The sequence below is a fragment of the Miscanthus floridulus genome, chromosome 17 (genome assembly GCF_019320115.1).
Source record: "Miscanthus floridulus cultivar M001 chromosome 17, ASM1932011v1, whole genome shotgun sequence".
Classification (NCBI taxonomy): Eukaryota; Viridiplantae; Streptophyta; class Magnoliopsida; order Poales; family Poaceae; genus Miscanthus; species Miscanthus floridulus.
The window spans coordinates 93,151,306-93,169,271 of record NC_089596.1 but is presented as its reverse complement, the minus strand read 5'-3'; the positions used below and the strand labels follow the sequence as shown (position 1 = coordinate 93,169,271).

The 17,966-nt window shown below is 52.6% G+C and overlaps 2 protein-coding genes across 2 annotated transcripts; both read left to right on the top strand.

Moving 5' to 3' along the window:
• The first annotated feature begins 662 nt into the window (after positions 1-662).
• On the top strand, positions 663-1,351 carry LOC136516336 (non-classical arabinogalactan protein 31-like). Its single transcript, XM_066509704.1, has 2 exons — positions 663-930; positions 1,023-1,351. The coding sequence occupies exons 1-2, from the start codon at positions 663-665 to the stop codon at positions 1,349-1,351; spliced, it is 597 nt and encodes a 198-aa protein (XP_066365801.1).
• Positions 1,352-6,520: 5,169 nt separating this feature from the next.
• LOC136514798 (non-classical arabinogalactan protein 31-like) lies at positions 6,521-7,459 on the top strand. Its single transcript, XM_066508506.1, has 2 exons — positions 6,521-6,820; positions 6,909-7,459. The coding sequence occupies exons 1-2, from the start codon at positions 6,616-6,618 to the stop codon at positions 7,211-7,213; spliced, it is 510 nt and encodes a 169-aa protein (XP_066364603.1). The 5' UTR covers positions 6,521-6,615; the 3' UTR covers positions 7,214-7,459.
• Positions 7,460-17,966: the final 10,507 nt, after the last annotated feature.

The window sequence follows — 17,966 nt, the reverse complement described above, 5'->3', positions numbered from 1 at the left end:
AATGATGGATTGTATATATTCTTGTGAATTGGACTTGTAATTGTAGTTTATATAATACTCTTGTGCTTGTAGTTTATATAATACTCTTGAGCGAACGCGGTTCGGAACGTTGGTCGCGGGGCGTTCAGCAGGATTATCTCGCTTTCCTCGCTCACTCGCAACGCGAACGCGGGAATACGCGGAAACAAACAGGGCCATATGTATGTTCTGGTCGAATTTGAATTGTCTGCCCCTACAAACAGGTATTATAGGAGCGGCTGAGCCGCCTATAAATCGATTTGTAGAGGCGGTCTGGGAACCGCCCCTATAAATGCATGATTTATAGGGACGATTGGTCAAACCGTCCCTACAAATAGTCTTAAGCCGCCCCTACAAACCTTTTATTGTAGGTCTTGAGCCGCCCCTACGAACCTTTTACGTAGTAGTGTAATTAACGCAATCTGTTGCCAGTATGTATGCCAGACAAAAATTGCATTAACTTCAAACGGAATCGATCTGACTGCACTAGCTATCTCTAGCTGGTTCAGTTTGTTTGATGAGAAAGCAAACGGCCGGGAGAGAAACCCTAGCTCTCTCTCTCTCTCTCTAAAATAGCGCATGCTTGTTCGTACAACGCATCATCACACTCATTGCTTTCCAATTTCAACGGTAAGGATCGATCGATGGCCTCTTTCAAGGACCATGGTGCCGTGGTGGCAATGGTAGCGGTGGTCTTCCTCGCCACCGTCCTCCCTTCTCATGCGTCGACGGCGGTCGATGAGCCGGCTAAGTATAAGCCCACGGCGCCGGCACCGTCCCCTGTATCGCACGCCTCGCCGCCGCCGCCGCGGCCGGTGGTGCAGCCGGTGATCGTCGTCCAAGGTGTCATCTACTGCAAGTCCTGCAAGCTCAGGGGCTACAACAGCGGCATGGACGCGTCCCCTCTCCCCAGTGAGTCCTGAAAAACCTGTAGTTCATTATTCGTTTTCACTCGCTGACAGAACTGAAGCTGACATCAATTGCAAATATATACCGTGTGGCAGATGCGACGGCGAGCCTGGTGTGCTACGGCGACGAGGAGAGCAAGTACCGGGTGCTGAACCAGACGAGCACGGCCACGGACAAGAACGGCTACTTCCTCGTGATGGTGTACGACGTGGACATGTTCGACCGGCACAGCTGCAGACTGTACCTCCGCTCGTCGCCGACGCCGCTCTGCGCCGCGCCCTTCGTCCCGTCCAACCCCAAGCTGGGGCTCACCCTCGTGAGGGACCGGGCGGCCACGGCGCCCAGGGGCGCGCGCGGCATCTTCCACCCCAAGACCCCGCTCATGTACGCGCCGGACACCGCCGGCAAGTGCCCGCCGTACTGATGACCGATGGTGTACGTGGTCGGGATCGGAGCGGCGTCATGAGCTATGGACATGGACGCATCGGGCCGGGGGGTGTTCACTGGTGCATGCATGGGCAGCGTGGATGGATGCTCGTTGGTCAAGAGGCCGGAAGTTGTCAGAGGCAAAAATAAGGAGAAGTAGTATGTAGTGATTGTTGTCACGTATCGTGTCATCGTTTTAGTCGATGCTCGATGGAGTATCTGATCTGTTAACTGTTGCTGTTTGTTGAGTCTGGAGTGGTTAATTTGCTCGTCTGTGTAACCGTTTCTTATTAGTCGATCCTGTCTTTGGACACATGAAAGAGTTTGGGCGTTCTTTTGTTGTGTGCAAACTGAAAAGTTACAAACAAAAAATTGAGAGATTTATTGTATGTTCAACTAGTCTGGGATCGGAAAATCGACAGTTTGGTCAAGGATCCGGTTTACCATTTTATACTCCAATAGGTAAGTTTAAAAGTTTCTGCCATTCTGGACAACACCAAGGCCTTCTTTGAATGTATGTGTATCCACTTTAATCCACATGTGTTGAAGTAGATTGAAATTGAACTTAATTTAATTTCACTTCAACACATGTGGATTGAGATGAATACATGCGCATCCAAACAAGACCTAAAGGGATGTTTGGCACTGCTCCTCTTGAGAGGCTCCTCCAGAGGACCAGAGCCTTTTTTTTACTGAAAAACGGCTCCTCCGGGAAAACGTTTGGCAGAGCTCCGCCGCAGGAGCCAGAGCCAGAACCGGGGAGGAGCCCTACCAAACAGGCCACGCAGCTTCAAAGTATATAGTTTTGATTATGAAGTATTTCCACCTCTATCGTTTAAGCTTTCTTATTTATTTATTTTATCCTCATTCGAAATAATACAAAAATATATTGATCTTAAGGGGACAATCGTGTTTGTTCATCCTTCTACTTGTTTTCTCCTCGTTCCTTTTTTTTGCAAGATATACTGATTTTCAATATTTTCTTCTTCATTTTTTAGTTTTTTCAGTCATTTGCTTAAATTTATTGACTCAACATTTAAAAATAGTGCACTCAACATTTTCTTAAAGTTGGTTAAACCTTTTTCCATTTTTTGACTCCAACTTTTAAAAATAGTTTAATAAATTTTAAATAATTATGACTTGAAGTTTTTGGGATTGTTTACTCAACAATTTTCTATTTATTGATCGCACATTTTTATAAGTTCTCAAATTGTTGATTCATTTTTTTGTTCACACATGATTTTAAAATTTTCAACTCGATATTTGTGTTTATGTTGAGTCATCATTTGGAAATTGTTGACTTGGCTTTTTTCGAATGCCTTTCTTTTTCTTTCTATTAACCTTTACGACTTCTTGGCTCAACATTTCCAAATTGTCGTCAAAATATTTTTTTAGATTTCTCTTTTGTAAATCGTTGACTCAACATTTTGAAACTACTCAATAATTTGATTTAACATTTTGCACAGTAAAAAGTTTCATATTTGACTTGTCCATTTTCATTTAATATATTTTACAAAATTAGAATAGTGTTTTTTATATTCCCTTCTTTTTGCTTTTTTTACTTAATTTATTCAGAATTTTATTATGCTTGATACAAAGTTTCTCTTTAAGAATGAGGAAATAAGGTTTTAATATATTTAAAAATTGTAATGCACGAGTAGGAAAGGACATATAAAAAATGAAGTGACGCAGACTAATCTAATGATACTTATTTAGTATTATAAGTGTTGATATTTTTTTATATAAATTTGATGAAATTTAAAATTATTTGACTTCTAAAAAACAAGAATTATACTCCCTCCATACTAAAAAATAAAGTTATTTTAAACAGCGACACGGTCTTCAAAGTATAACTTTGACTTCTTATTATATAAAAAATATTTATCGAAAAGTGATATATGTATATTTTTTATGAAAGTATTTTTCAAAACAAATTTATTCGTATGGTTTTCAGATTTCCAAACTCAACAGCTTAAATGTTATTCATGATTTATATTTTCAATGTTTAATCCAAACTTTATCCAAAACGACTTCATTTTTAGTATGGAGGGAGTATTATATTTTCATTAGGAGAGAGAGAGTATAATTGACCCGATACAGAATAAAACGTAAAAGATTCTGTGGGCTGAAAGGTTGGTAGCTTTGCTAAAGAAGAAAATATCCTCTCCTGAGAAGCTAGATTATGTTGCAGAAGTTTCGTAGAGAACGAGTTGCCTCTTAACTAGATCTTAATTTAACTAATTTATGATCGAAAACGCTCAGCCACGTGCGTCCGTCCGTCCGGATGTGGCTCCAGTCTTCACAGCAGACCGACCTCTCAAAAAAAATCCACACACTCCGCTCATCCACCTGTCACGCCGTGGCTGAGCATTTTCGGCCGTTCATCCATTCGCCCCGCCTCGCGTCTTTCCCCAACCGCTCCTGCCGTGGCATTGCGCCGTACCCTCCTCCTACCACGCCGCACCCCCATCGTCGGCTGCGCCGCATGCCCATCCCCTGCGAGCGGACGGCGCTGGACGACTGCGGTCGAGCGAGTAGTAGCGCTGGAGTAGAAGCAATAGGACCGCGCCGATGGTTGCGAGCCTGGGCCGCGAGCAGGCATTGGAGAATCGTAGGAAGGCCGCGCCATTGCTTCACCGGCGAGCTCCATTCACCGCCGCTGATCTTCGCGCCGGCGTCGAGCTCCACGAACGATGAGCGTCCATTCATCCAAGCAGAAAGGTAACATTATGCTAAAAGCACATGTTGCAAGAGTATGTTTTAGGTATTTTATCTATATGTTGCAAGTGTTTCATCTGGATGTTGCAAAAGTATATTAGAATGTTGCATATGTTGCAAGTATTTCATAGGTATGTTGGAAGCGTCTGTTTTCAATATCTCATCTGTTTCAGATTTATATTGCAAGCGATTTATCTCGATGTTACATATGTTTTACACATATGTTGCAAGTGTTTTATTTGTATGTTGCGTATGTTTGCAATGTTTTCAAATGTTTTCAGGTGTTTTTTTTTGAAGTATTTCAGACGCATGTTTCCTGTATTTCATTTGTCTTCTTTTGTATGTCGCAAGTGTTGCATCTAGACATCTTAAAAGTAGATCGGGTGGTACACATAGAATGCGCGTGGGAAGCATGAGGGACGCGTGGGAAGCGTGAGGGACGCGCGGCGCATGCGATGCCCGGGTGGCGTGGCCCCTGTTTGGGCGCACGAAACGCAGGTGCGTACGGGCGACGTCCGGACGGCACGAGCCCCGTGTGGACACGTGAAACGGAGACGCGAAAATAAACTGCAGCCATGGACGTCCGTCAAACGTTCGGCGCTAGAGTGCCGATTTATGATCTACCACCAATAATAAGTCCCGTGCCAACTCGATCGCTGCCCTACCACTGCCGCGGTAGGTTGATGGTGGTGCACGGGAGAAGGTTTATCTGCCAAGAAAGCACTGGACCGACTGGTTCGTGGGTCGTGGCTTACTTGCGTCTGCCATCTTCGTCTGTGGCTTGATGGCCTTGTCGTGGGCTCTCGTGGCCCAATTTTAAGGCCCTTTTCCCTCCGTATGAAAATCAGACACCTCAAAGAGGAAGAGAGAGAGAGAGCACCGCAAATATGGCTTCCCTGTGTAAGCTTTCTACTCTCTATCCAAAAAGAATATATAAATTTCGTTTTCGGGACAGACAATCAACCTCGAGTTATTTAACATCTATAAAGAGTTCTACTCCACTAAAATCACTACAACATTTCTCCATTTATACTTGAAGCAAAAAAAAAAGTATGCTCCTCGTTGCTCTCCTCACCGAAATCACCCACCACATGCTCCTCCACCAAAATTGCTACAACTGAAAGGAGTTGAAGCTAAGAATCACTTGTTCATTTACACCACGAGCAGAAAGCTAAAAAATCCACTCTCCATCACCACTTAGGGTCTCTTTGCCACGGCTTATGTCGGCTTCGGCTTTATCTATTTTGCGCAAATTGAGGCACTGTAGCGTGAAGTCGTTTTGCAAGCCGGGGTTAAAATAAACAAGAAGCCGGAAAAAACCAGTTTTTCTGACTTCACCGGCTTTAGCTTCACCAGTGAAGCCGTTTTGGATGAGCCGTGCCAAATGAGGCTTTATTTAATCCTTTCCAGACTCACTTCTTCCCACCTACTCACCCACCAGCGTCACTCTATTAGAGCTAAAAATCAGTGGGTGTAATTCCACCAAATAAGCCACCCTCCCTTGGGATCTACTGGGAGGCTCATCGTAGTTGCAACCGTTTTACTCACTCGCCGCGACTCACCATCCAGTTACCACTACGCGGGATCCAAAACCCAAACGGATTCCAACTGTTCGCTTGTTGGTTTTAGCCAGTCCAAACCAGCTAGCCAACAGTGTTTTTTTCTCACAACAAACCAGCACCAGCTAACCCAAACCAGCCCAGAAACCAACCAGCGAACCTGCCGAGTATTCAGTTACGCAGCAGCAGCAGCAGTTTATATTACATTCCCCAACGAAATGGATCTGATGCCTTAAACTTTACGTATCCTCAGCTCGATTGCATTATTCTGTTGCACACTCCTAAGTACGATCAGTCCGCCTCTTATGTATTCACCCCATACGGGCCTCGATCTGCAGAGACTGGCGGCCGCGGATGCTCAACCGAGGATGATGCTAGCGTGGGACGTCGACGCTGGTCCTGTGTTTACTTGAGCTTGAGCATAGCATGCATACACCTTACTGACACTGACATTCAACTCTGACTAGATCGAGCTCGTGTAGACGAACATGGCTACTATAGCTAGGGATTTATGTACAATTTACACACACAATCTAACGCACCTGGAACTCCGTAATTAATTAATTAATTAAGGAAGTTATCGATCTGGACTGAACTGTGCTGATCGACTGATGCTGTAAACGAAGCAGTTGTTCGCTTGCAGTGCACTCCAAGCCACATGCGAGCTCATCATGTCTTGCCCTCGATTCCCCGGCGAGGCCTCCTGATTTCCGCGCAACTTTGAAGGATCTCCGCTGATCCACAAGCCAAAACGGCAATCACGAGCAATGCAATGCAATCTCACACACCAAGCTAGGAAATCAGAGGAGTTGTTAGCTACTGCTATAAATTGCAGCCATCTCGCTTCCGGTCTTCGCAACCTGCTGCTGCTGTATCCTAGCTAGCTAGCACTGTACGTCAGTACGTGTAGCGTACGCTGCAGCTGGGCATTGGCTGGCTAGCTTTTGTAGGCAAAGAAAGCAAAGGCTACCACACGACGACGACGATGGCTATGCTCGCCAACAAGTGCGTGCTGCTGTCCCTCTCCGCCGTGCTCTTCTCCCTCGTCGTCGGCGCCTCCGCCATGCTGAGCAGCCTGCCCCCGCCCCCGCCGACGGTGAACTTCAGCATCGGCGTGCAGGGCGTGGTGTGGTGCAAGTCGTGCAGGTACCCCGGCTACTTCGCGCCCATGGACGCGTCCCCACTCCCAGGTACGTTCAGTATTGTCCATTGTTGTCAGTACTCCTGAACAAACGTCGAGACGACAATGCAAACGACGCACGCCTTTTGCCCATGCAGGCGCGAAGGTGTACCTGCGGTGCAAGCACGGGCGGCGGGCGGTGACGGTGGCGGGGCAGTCGGGGCCGGGCGGCTACTTCCTGATCCAGACGTCGCAGCAGGTGTCGGCGTTCACGAGCCAGCAGTGCCGGGTGTACGTGCCACGGTCGCCCGTGCGCGCCTGCGGGGTGCCCGCCTACCCGGCCGGACGCAAGGGCCTGCCGCTCAAGTTCCAGGAGTTCGTCAAGCGCGACAACGGCCTGCAGGGGATGTACTCCGTCGGCAACCGCTTCTTCCGCCCCAAGTACCCGGGCAAGTGCTACTAGTAGCTAATGATCAACGACGACCGACCCACCAGACCCAAGATCACCCGGCATGCTGATGCTAGGCTAGCAGTAGAACGCACAATGCAAGGTGTCCAGGTCTTAGGGTACGTTTGATGCCAGCAGGGACATGAATAAAAATAAGCTAGGCTAATTATTGTCTCTTTGAGATCGTTGAGTTAGTTGGGTAGTTTTAATTAAGGTACTAGCTAGTGTTGGTTGGTGCTTAACCGTTTCTATTGTTATGGATTGGAACTAGTTCTTCCTGCTGCTTGGTCGATTGGATATATTTATGTAATAAGAAGAACGATTGAGCACCTGCCTGTTTTTGCGCTATTAATTACTCCACTTCTCCTATATTTCAGGTATCTGAATTTTAAAATGATTTCAGGCAACACTCTTATACTATCAATTAGTACAAGTAAAGTTATTGATTTTTTATTTTTCTTTGTGTCATAACATATCAAATTTTTGTTCCTGACTGACTCTAGAAATAATTGTAAATTGTTAAATTGTCTTTTGTGCCAACACATATTAGATTGTGTCTAGTTTGTGGTTTTGTCTAATGGGTTTTTTTATTCTCGAAACAAAAATTGCAGATAGTGTCTACAGAAATTGAAGCGAACTAGAACTGCAATTTTAGTATAAAATATATGCAATAATTGTCGTCTGAAAGAAAACTAAAATTCAAGCACCTGAAATTTAGCAAATCCCTAATTACTCTGCATAGTTATGATATGCAAATCTTTTGCGTATTCGAAAAAAAAATACTCTTATCTATTTAAAAAAATAAATAATACAAAAGGTTCTAGCTTTAAATAAATCCCTTCAAAACTTAAAAAGAAGGGACATCAGTACACATTTATTATGAATATAACCTAGATCTACATAGTTATTCCTTCTGGAAGTGAACTAGCGGGAAAAAAATACTGTACTTTGGTGCAAGCGGGTTCTGTTTTCAGTGTGGAACGCTGTAATTTGTAAGCCCAGAAGAACTGCTTTGAACGTCACTTGGGTCATTGGGCCAGGCCAGCCCTATAGTTACACCTGAAATGGTTGGAAGGAAAGTTACAAAGCCCAAAAGGTGATGGGCATAGTAGGATAAACCTGGCTGTAATAACTAATAACTGTACAACAAACCAAAGCTAAATAAGCCTACTTGTTTCGTTGAATCTGTTTTAAGCAAAGTTTGAAAATAAAACAAAAAACAGCCCCGTGCGTCTTGTAATTAAGAGAGAGAAATTGAGGCGGGCAATCGGCCTGTTCGCTGGTTGGTTTCTGGGCTGGTTTGGGCTGGCTGGTGCTGGTTTATTGTAAGAGAAAAACACTGTTGTCGGATACAGTGAGAAGGGGTACCCTAAGCAAGAACGAAAAAACGACTGGTTAGACTTCGTAAAAGTCGAAACCAGCTAAACACCGCTGGCCTCGGCCGATTCTCCGACTCGCCCGAGGCCCCCTCACCGCTGACCTCGGGCGATCCCCCACCAAAGGCCTCGGCCGACCCCCTCTCGTCGCAGGCCTCGGCCGGGCCGCCGACACTCCGTCTCGCGCGAGGCGGGCTCGGCAGCACTCCGCTGCCTCTTCCTTCACCCGTCCCTCTGACAAAACATCGTGTCGCATTAACTCAGCCAACTGCTGCCCCTGACATCGGTCGCATGCTCGGCACAGTACAGCGGAATGGCCGACGGGACAGGAGGCAGGACTGGGCAAGGGTTACCCGCCACTGTGCTAACCACTATGCACATGGTTGACGCCCATGCCTCACTGTGCTGCCAACTCCTGCTCCGAGAACAACGCAGCGTGGGGAGCCACGTCTGGGCTACTGTGGCCTCGGAATCAGTACCCAGGACCAATAATTCCCTCCAAGGCCTCGGCAGTTTGCTTCAGGGGCTCGGCAGCCTGAGGATCCATATCCGTCGAGCCCCCCGCGATGGCTCGGCCTCGGCATCTGTAGAGCCACAGCTCCCTACGACGTCATCGCACGATGACCAGCACGTCGCCCGGACTGGGCAGGGGTTACCCGCCACTGTACTAACCACCATGCACATGGTTGACGCCCATGCCTCACTGTGCTGCCAACTCCTGCTCCGAGAACAACGCAGCGTGGGGAGCCACGACTGGGCTACTGTGGCCTCGGAATCAGTACCCAGGACCAATAATTCCCTCCAAGGCCTCGACAGTTTGCTTCAGGGGCTCGGCAGCCTGAGGATCCATGTCCGCCGAGCCCCCCACGATGGCTCGGCCTCGGCATCTGCAGAGCCGCAGCTCCCTATGACGTCATCGTATGATGACCAGCACGTCGCCCGCCATGTCCTGCATCAAGCTATACTGGAGCCCCACAACGCACAAGATCAAGTATGACCGGCGCGTCACTTCTGCACGACAAGGACGGGGCCACTCCATCGACCATACCACAACAGTGGTCGGCTACAGGGTTCGGACACGCCACCCCCATTTATAGAGCGCTATGTATGGACGTCCCTGGTTCTCCCTTAGAGTATAAAAGGGAAGGACCGGGGCCATTTCTAGGGGAGAAAAGACGAACACACCGATAGAACTACACACTTCTACACTGCTTGAGAACAACGTCTCAAACAGCCCGCACCACCCACGCCGAGACCTGGGGCTAGCTCCCTCTCTCACCTAGCTTGTAACCCCCTACTACGAGCACTCCGGTGCAAGGAATAGAAGATCGATCTCTCAGACTGGACGTAGGGCCTCGATTGCCTGAACCAGTATAAACCTTGTGTCTCTTTGCATCACCATTCGGGATTAGGGGCACGCAGCACAAATTCACTCGTTGGTTGAGGGACCCCCGGTTCCAAAACACCGACAGTTGGCGCGCTAGGTAGGGGTCGCTGCGTGTTAGCTTCATCGTCCCAGCAGGACCCGGATGGCAGACCCCATACGACCATTGCGTCTCGGCACCGTAGTTTGGTTCGGGAGCCTAGAGTTCAGGTCTCTAGGGCATGAGTACGACATGGTGCTCCTCACCCCTCGAGCCCCACCGTCCGACGATGAAGTCACGCCCCGGTAGCCTAGGCGCAGGCGGCGCCCGGGCGGCCGCTCTCGCCACGCTCGCCAGGCACGACGCGAGGAAGGCCACCCCGACGCTACGCGAACCCGGGGCGGCACGCCACTCCCCGCCGATATCCTACGACTAGCTGTTGGTACGGGGTCCCTGGCTGGGGACCTATCTGGCCTGAGCATGGACAAAGGAAAATCGCCGGTAGCTCGCGGCGATGCCCAGTCGTCTAGCTCCACTCCACCACTCCCTAAAGAGTCAACCCCAGCGGGGCAGAATATGGAGACGGCACCGTCCCTATACCCCTTTGGGTTGAGGAATGTCGCCGCCTCTTATGCCTATGCCTACACTGCCGCTCACGAGCACCCCTCGGAACACCGCCAGCGCTTCGCTCTCGACCTGAGCACCCACTCTGACTCCTCGGACGAGGACGAGGCATGGCCCGGGGTGGATTTCTCTGAACTCCACAACCCTGGGGCTTTGCGCCAATTCTTAGCCACAAGCGACTACTGCCTCGGCTATTTTGACTCCGACGACGAAGGGACTTACGATCCATCTCGTGAGTGCTTCCACGTCGGGCTCGGGATGCCAAGGGCGGGCGAAGAAGATGAGAGGACAGGCAACCATTCCCCGCCCCAGGCAAGGGCAGGCGATGCCACACCTCCGCGTCTCGTAGCCCCGGCGGCACGAAACAAGAATCCCGTCCACGGGGGGCATCGACGCCCAGACCTAGAGCAGCTCCGCGAGCTTCAAGCCAAGGTCGAACAAGACCGACTCCTTCTGCAACAGCTTCGGGACACTCTCGAGCAGGAGCAGCAAGGGCGCGGGGAGGGCAGAGGAGCCCGAGAGAGGGCCCGTGACGTCCATCACCGCATCAACGACAACGAGGGGGGAGAGCCACCCCCAATCTTTAATCGCGCTAGCCAGAATGTCGCAGCGGCTGCGATGCTGGTCCGAGCAATGCCCGAGCCCTCCACCACCGAGGGGCGACGGGTCCGCGAAGAGCTCCGCGACCTCCTCGAGACCGCTGCGGTACAGCAGACCGAAAGTTTCGCCTCCCGCCAGCGCGGAGGCACTTCGGAGCAACCCACGGCGCGACCTCGCTGAGGCCAGGATGCCTCGGTCCGTCCCGAGCCCGCTCGCACGCCGACGGCCAACGGGGCCCCCTCGGTGCGTGATCGACCTGGAGACTAGCACGAGGCACAAGGCAACCACGAAGTAGTTGGCAGGCGACGGCGCCGTGGCGACGGAGCTGCCCGGGGCTACCACCCACACCGAGGCGGTCGCTACGACAGTGAAGAGGACCGCAGTCCTTCTCCCGAGCCACCTGGCCCTTGGGTCTTTAGTGGAGCCATTCGCAACGCTCACTTCCCAGCCCGGTTCCGGCAACCTACCAACCTCACAAAGTATAGCAGCGAGACGAACCCTGAGCTATGGCTAGCCGATTATCACCTGGCTTGTCAGCTAGGCGGTGCGGAAGATGACCTGCTCATCATCCGCAACCTCCCTTTGTTCTTGTCAGACTCAGCGCGAGCCTGGCTCGAACACCTTCCTCCCACACAGATCCACGACTAGCGTGACTTGGTGAGGGTCTTCGTCGGGAATTTCCAGGGCACCTATGTGTGCCCTGGGAACTCCTGGGACCTCAAAGGTTGCCGCCAGAAGCCAGACGAATCTCTTCGAGATTTCATCCGGCGCTTCTCCAAGAAATGCACCGAGTTGCCCCGTGTCGGTGACTCAGAAATCGTCCAAGCATTCCTCTCTGGCACCTCCTGCCGAGACCTGGTCCGAGAATTGGGCTGGAACATACCAACCACAGCGGCCGCACTCCTCGACATCGCCACCAACTTCGCCTCAGGCGAAGAGGCGGTTGGGGCCATCTTCCCCAACAACGACGCCAAGGGGAAGCAGAAGGACGAGGCCCCCAAGGCCTCACCCACTCGCGTCCCTAAGAGAAAGAAGAAGGGTTGCCCAGGGAAGCAGGAGGTCCTCGAGGTCGTCCATGTCGCCACAGCAGATCATAGGAATCCTCGAGGCCCCCGGGGCCCCGGGCTATTTGACGACATGCTGAAGAAGCCCTGTCCTTACCATCAAGGTCCGGTGAAGCATGCCCTCGAGGAGTGCACCATGCTCTGGCGTTACTACGCCAGGCTTGGGCTCCCCGACGACGATGAGGCCAGGAAGAGGGGCGCCGGCGAAAGGGACGGCGATAAAGACGATGGGTTCCCCGAGGTACGCAACGCCTTCATGATCTTTGACGGACCCTCGGCATGCCTCACGGTGCGCCGGTGAAAGAGGGAACGCCGGGAGGTCTTCTCGGTCAAGGTGGCCACCCCCCGATACCTTGATTGGTCTCGGGAGGCAATCACCTTTGATTGGGAAGACCACCCCGATTATGTTCCAAACCCCGAGCAGTACCCGCTTGTCATCGACCCGATCGTCGGCAACACCCGGCTCACCAAAGTGCTCATGGACAGAGGCAGCGGCCTCAACATCCTCTACGTCAACACTCTGGAGCTCCTAGAGCTCGACCAGTCATGGCTCCGAGGCGGTTCCACACCCTTCCATGGCGTCGTGCCAGGAAAGCGCACACGACCCCTCGGGCGCATCGACTTACCCGTCTGCTTTGGCACGCCCTCCAACTACCGCAAGGAGGTCCTCACCTTCGAGGTGGTTGGATTCAAGGGGGCTTACCATGCCATCTTGGGGCGCCCATGCTACGCCAAGTTCATGGCGGTCCCCAACTACACCTACCTCAAGCTCAAGATGCCAGGCCCCAACGGCATCATCACCGTCGAGTCCACGTACGAACATGCATACGACTGCGACGTTGAGTGCATTGAGTATGCCGAGGCCATCATGGAGGTCGAGACCCTCATCGCCGATCTCGACCAGCTTGGTAGCGAGGTTCCCGACACCAAGCGGCGCGCCGGGACCTTCGAGCCCGCGGAGGCCGTCAAGCTCGTCCCCGTCGATCCCGCCATCCCCGACGGCCGAGGACTGAAGATCAGCGCCACCCTCGACAGCAAATAGGAGGCCGTGCTCGTCGACTTTCTCCGTGCGAACGTCGATATGTTCGCGTGGAGTCCCTCGGACATACCGGGCATACCAAGGGAGGTCGCCGAGCACGCCTTAGATATCCGGGCAGGCTCCAGGCCGGCAAAGCAGCGCCTGCGCCGATTTGACGAGGAGAAGCGCAGGGCCATCGGCGAAGAAGTGCAGAATCTCATGGCAGCCGGGTTCATCAAGGAAGTATTCCATCCAGAGTGGTTGGCTAACCCTGTATTAGTCAGGAAGAAAAGTGGCAAGTGGAGGATGTGCGTGGACTACATTGGTCTAAATAAAGCGTGCCCGAAAGTCCCATTCCCACTACCACGAATTGACCAAATCGTCGACTCCACTGCAGGATGCGAAACCCTCTCCTTCCTTGATGCATATTCCGGTTACCACCAAATCAAGATGAAAGAGTCCGACCAGCTCGCGACTTCTTTCATCACTCCATTCGGCATGTACTGCTACATAACCATGTCGTTCGGCCTCAGAAACGCAGGGGCTACTTACCAACGGTGCATGATCCAAGTCTTTGGTGAACACATCGGGCGAACCATCGAGGCCTACGTGGATGACATTGTAGTCAAGTCCAGGAAGGCCGGTGATCTCGTCGGCGACTTGGAGGTTGCCTTCACATGTCTCAGAGAGAAGGGCATCAAGCTCAACCCCGAGAAGTGTGTCCTCGGGGTTCCCCGAGGCATGCTCTTGGGATTCATAGTCTCGGAACGTGGAATCGAGGCCAACCCGGAGAAGGTCTCGGCCATGACCAACATGGGCCCGATCTAAGACCTCAAAGGGGTGCAGAGGGTCATGGGATGCCTTGCGGCCCTAAGCCGCTTCATCTCGCGCCTCAGTGAAAAAGGCCTGCCCCTGTACCGCCTCTTGAGAAAGTCCGAGCACTTTTCTTGGACCACCGAGGCCGAGGAAGCCCTCGCCAGGCTCAAAGCACTGCTCACCAACCCCCCCGTCCTGGTTTTGCCCACCGAGGGTGAGCACCTCTTACTCTACGTCACCGCGACGACCCAAGTGGTCAGCGCGGCCGTAGTAGTCGAGAGGCAGGAGAAGGGACATGCTCTACCCGTCCAATGACCTGTTTACTTCATCAGCGAAGTGCTCTCCGAGACTAAGACGCATTACCCCCACATCCAGAAGCTGGTTTACACCGTAGTCTTGGCTCGACGCAAGCTGCGTCACTACTTCGAGTCCCACCCGGTGACTGTGGTGTCGTCTTTTCCTCTGGGAGAGATAATCCAAAACCGGGAGGCCTCGGGTAGAATAGCCAAGTGGGCTATCGAACTCATGGGGGAAACCTTGTCTTTCGCGCCTCGGAAAGTGATCAAATCACAGGTCCTATCCGACTTTGTAGCCGAATGGACCGACACACAGCTGCCACCCGTTCAGATCCAATCGGAATGCTAGACCATGTACTTCGACGGGTCTCTGATGAAGACTAGGGCTGGCGCGGGCCTGCTCCTGGTCTCGCCCCTCGGAGTACACATGCGCTACATGATCTGGCTTCACTTCGCCGCCTCCAACAATGTCGCCGAATACGAGGCCCTCGTCAACGGCCTGCAAATCGCCATCGAACTTGGAGTACGACGTCTCGACGTACGGGGTGATTCCCAGCTCGTCGTCGATCAGGTGATGAAAGAGTCAAGTTGCCATGACCCCAAAATGAAGGCGTACTGCGCGATAGTACGTCACCTGGAGAACAAGTTCGACGGTCTCGAACTCAACCACGTTGCGCGAAAGTTCAACGAGGCCGCGGACGAACTGGCAAAGATGGCGTCGGCACGGGCCCCGGTCCCCCCGAACGTCTTCGCCAGAGACCTCCACAAGCCATCCGTTGACTATGCCTCGGCGACGGAAGAGGGCATATCGGCCAAGCCCAACGCAGGGCCCGAGGCCCCCTCTACCACCGAGACCCCGCCAGCCAAGCTCGAGGCCATGGCGATTGACGCAGAGCCTCCCAAGGCCGACCAAGGAACGGACTGGCGAGTCCCTTTCCTTGATCGCCTCGTTCGAGGAGAGCTTCCTGCGGACAGAACCGAGGCCCGGCGGCTTGCGCGACGAGCCAAGACTTACGTCCTCTGCAACGGCGAGTTGTATAGGCATAGCCCATCAGGTATTCTCCAACGATGCATCACCATCGAGGCTGGCCACTCCCTACTTTGGGACTTGCACACAGGAGTCTGCGGGCACCACGCGGCACCTCGGGCGCTCGTGGGTAACGCCTTCCGCCAAGGTTTCTATTGGCCAACGGCGGTGGCCGACGCCACGAAGCTAGTACGCTCCTACGAGGGATGCCAGTACTACGCTCGACAGACGCACCTCCCGGCCCAAGCCCTCCAAACCATCCCCATCACATGGCCATTCGCTATGTGGGGGCTGGACATGGTTGGGCCTCTACAGAAGGCACCCGGGGGCTATACCCATCTGCTGGTAGCCATCGACAAATTCTCCAAATGGATCGAGGCTCGTCCGATCACTCAGATCAAATCCGAGCAAGCGGTGCTATTCTTTACGGACATCATCCATAGGTTCGGGGTTCCTAACACCATCATCACTGACAATGGGACACAATTCACCGGTCGCAAGTTCCTAACGTTCTGCGATGACCACCACATCCGGGTGGCCTGGTTGGCCGTAGGACACCCAAGGACGAACGGCCAAGTAGAACGTGTCAACGGCATGATCCTACAAGGCCTTAAGCCAAGAATATTCAACTGGTTGAAGAAGTTTGGCAAGAAATGGCTTGACGAACTCCCGTCAGTCATCTGGAGCCTACGAAACACCCTGAGCCGAGCCACGGGGTTCACACCGTTCTTCCTGGTCTATGGAGCCGAGGCCATCCTCCCCACTGACTTAGAATATGGTTCCCCGAGGCTACAGGCGTACAACGAGCAAAGCAACCGCACCGCCCGCGAAGACACCCTCGACCAACTGGAGGAAGCCCGAGACGTCGCGCTGCTACACTCAGCCAGGTACCAGCAAGCCCTACGATGCTACCAAGCCTGGCGCATCCAAAGCCGAGACCTGAAGGTGGGCGACCTAGTGCTGAGACTGAGGCAGAGCAACAAGGGCCGCCATAAGCTGACCCCACCCTGGGAAGGGCCGTACATCGTCGCTCAAGTGCTGAAGCCCGGGACCTACAAGTTAGCCAACGAGAAGGGCGAAATCTTCGCCAACGCTTGGAACATAGAACAGCTACGTCGTTTCTACCCTTAAATTTCCAAACGTCGTTTACATTGTTTCTCGAAATGCAATAAAGAAGCGTTCTTAGTTGTTATAATCTTTCGAGGAACCCCCTTATAGACAAGTCGATTGTATAGAACCTAAGGACAGTACGATCGTCTCAAAGGCGAAAAGGCCGGCCGAGCCGTGAGAACGGCCTACGCCTCCAGGCTACGGCAGCTCCCTCACCACCTTTTCACCCAAAGGACAACGTAGGCTCCGAGAAAGTTCTGTACAGAGAGCTTGTCTATCAATAGGGGCTCGACGTCACAATAGCGCTATAAGGGAGACTCGGCTCTGCCTCTGCAAAGCTGAGCCTCCCTCGGGGGCTAAAAAGGGGGAACCCCCTAAGTCCCGAACACCGTCTGTTAATGGTCTTTCAAAAAATTTCTACGCCAAACTCTCTCGCGCTCCGATGGAACCCACACAAGAAACCCAAAGACCAAAAGCTTGTCTCGAGGCCAAAGGGCCGGTTGAGTTGTGAGAACGGCCTACGCCTCTGGGCTACGGCAGCTCCCTCACCACCCTTCGCTGAAGGATGGCTTAGGTTCCGAGGGATTTCTTTGCGGGTTCCCAAGATCGAGACAGAGGGCACAGGCTCGGAAGTAGAACAGAAAACAGTTAAAAGACCCACGTACGCAAATACTTTAAAGGCCTCGACGGCCACAAAAACGTCACGATACGGCAACTAACTCAATTCGGTTACATGGCCCCTTTTGGCCCAGGTCAAAGCTCAAGGATCGGCGGTCGGCGCGGGAGGGACCACCTCTTCTTCAAATAGACCAGCCAGCGCTGTGCCAGGTGCCTCGGCCGCCTCCAACAGCTTCACGACCTCTACATCAGCTTCCTCATCATCTTCTGGCAACACGTAGCCATCGCTAACAGCCTCGAGGTTGATAGCGTAGTGTGAGGAGACGACGGCCAGGGCGCGCTTGACGCCCGTGTGCAACGCCCCCCGGAGCCTCTCGTGGACGCGGCCGCTCAACGCAATCAGGCGGCTACCAAGGGAGCTGGCCGATTGGACTCCCTCGACGTCCAGGGCCTCGCAGGTGGTACGAACTGCGCTGCGCAGCGCCTCATGCTCCCGGACCTCAACATCTAGTGCTGCTTGTGCTGCGACGGAGGCCTTAGCCGCCTGGGAGGCCTCTTTCTTCAGATCTACGTCGCAACGAGGGGTCAGGAGTCAAACACGAACCAGAACAAAAAGAACAAGGAGCACGGTTCGGCGGAACTTACCCTCGGCCTTGCTCTTCCAGTCTAAGGCCTCGACCCGAGAGGCCTCGGCCGCCTTGGTAGCCTCGGCCAAGGCGACTTTCGTCAGCTGATGCTCGCTTTGCTCCGCACCCAGCTGCCCGGCTATGGCCTTGGCAGAGGCCGTCGCTTCTTGGGCCCGAGACCTAGAGGCGTCTCGCTCCTCCTCCAGTTCCTTGATCTTCGCTACCAGAG

Bases quoted from the DNA above. Each gene is read 5' to 3' on its own strand.
- LOC136516336 (XM_066509704.1), top strand. From the start codon at position 663: ATGGCCTCTTTCAAGGACCATGGTGCCGTGGTGGCAATGGTAGCGGTG. The intron at 931-1,022 runs GTGAGTCCTGAA...ACCGTGTGGCAG, and splicing joins GGACGCGTCCCCTCTCCCCA to ATGCGACGGCGAGCCTGGTG.
- LOC136514798 (XM_066508506.1), top strand. From the start codon at position 6,616: ATGGCTATGCTCGCCAACAAGTGCGTGCTGCTGTCCCTCTCCGCCGTG. The intron at 6,821-6,908 runs GTACGTTCAGTA...TTGCCCATGCAG, and splicing joins GGACGCGTCCCCACTCCCAG to GCGCGAAGGTGTACCTGCGG.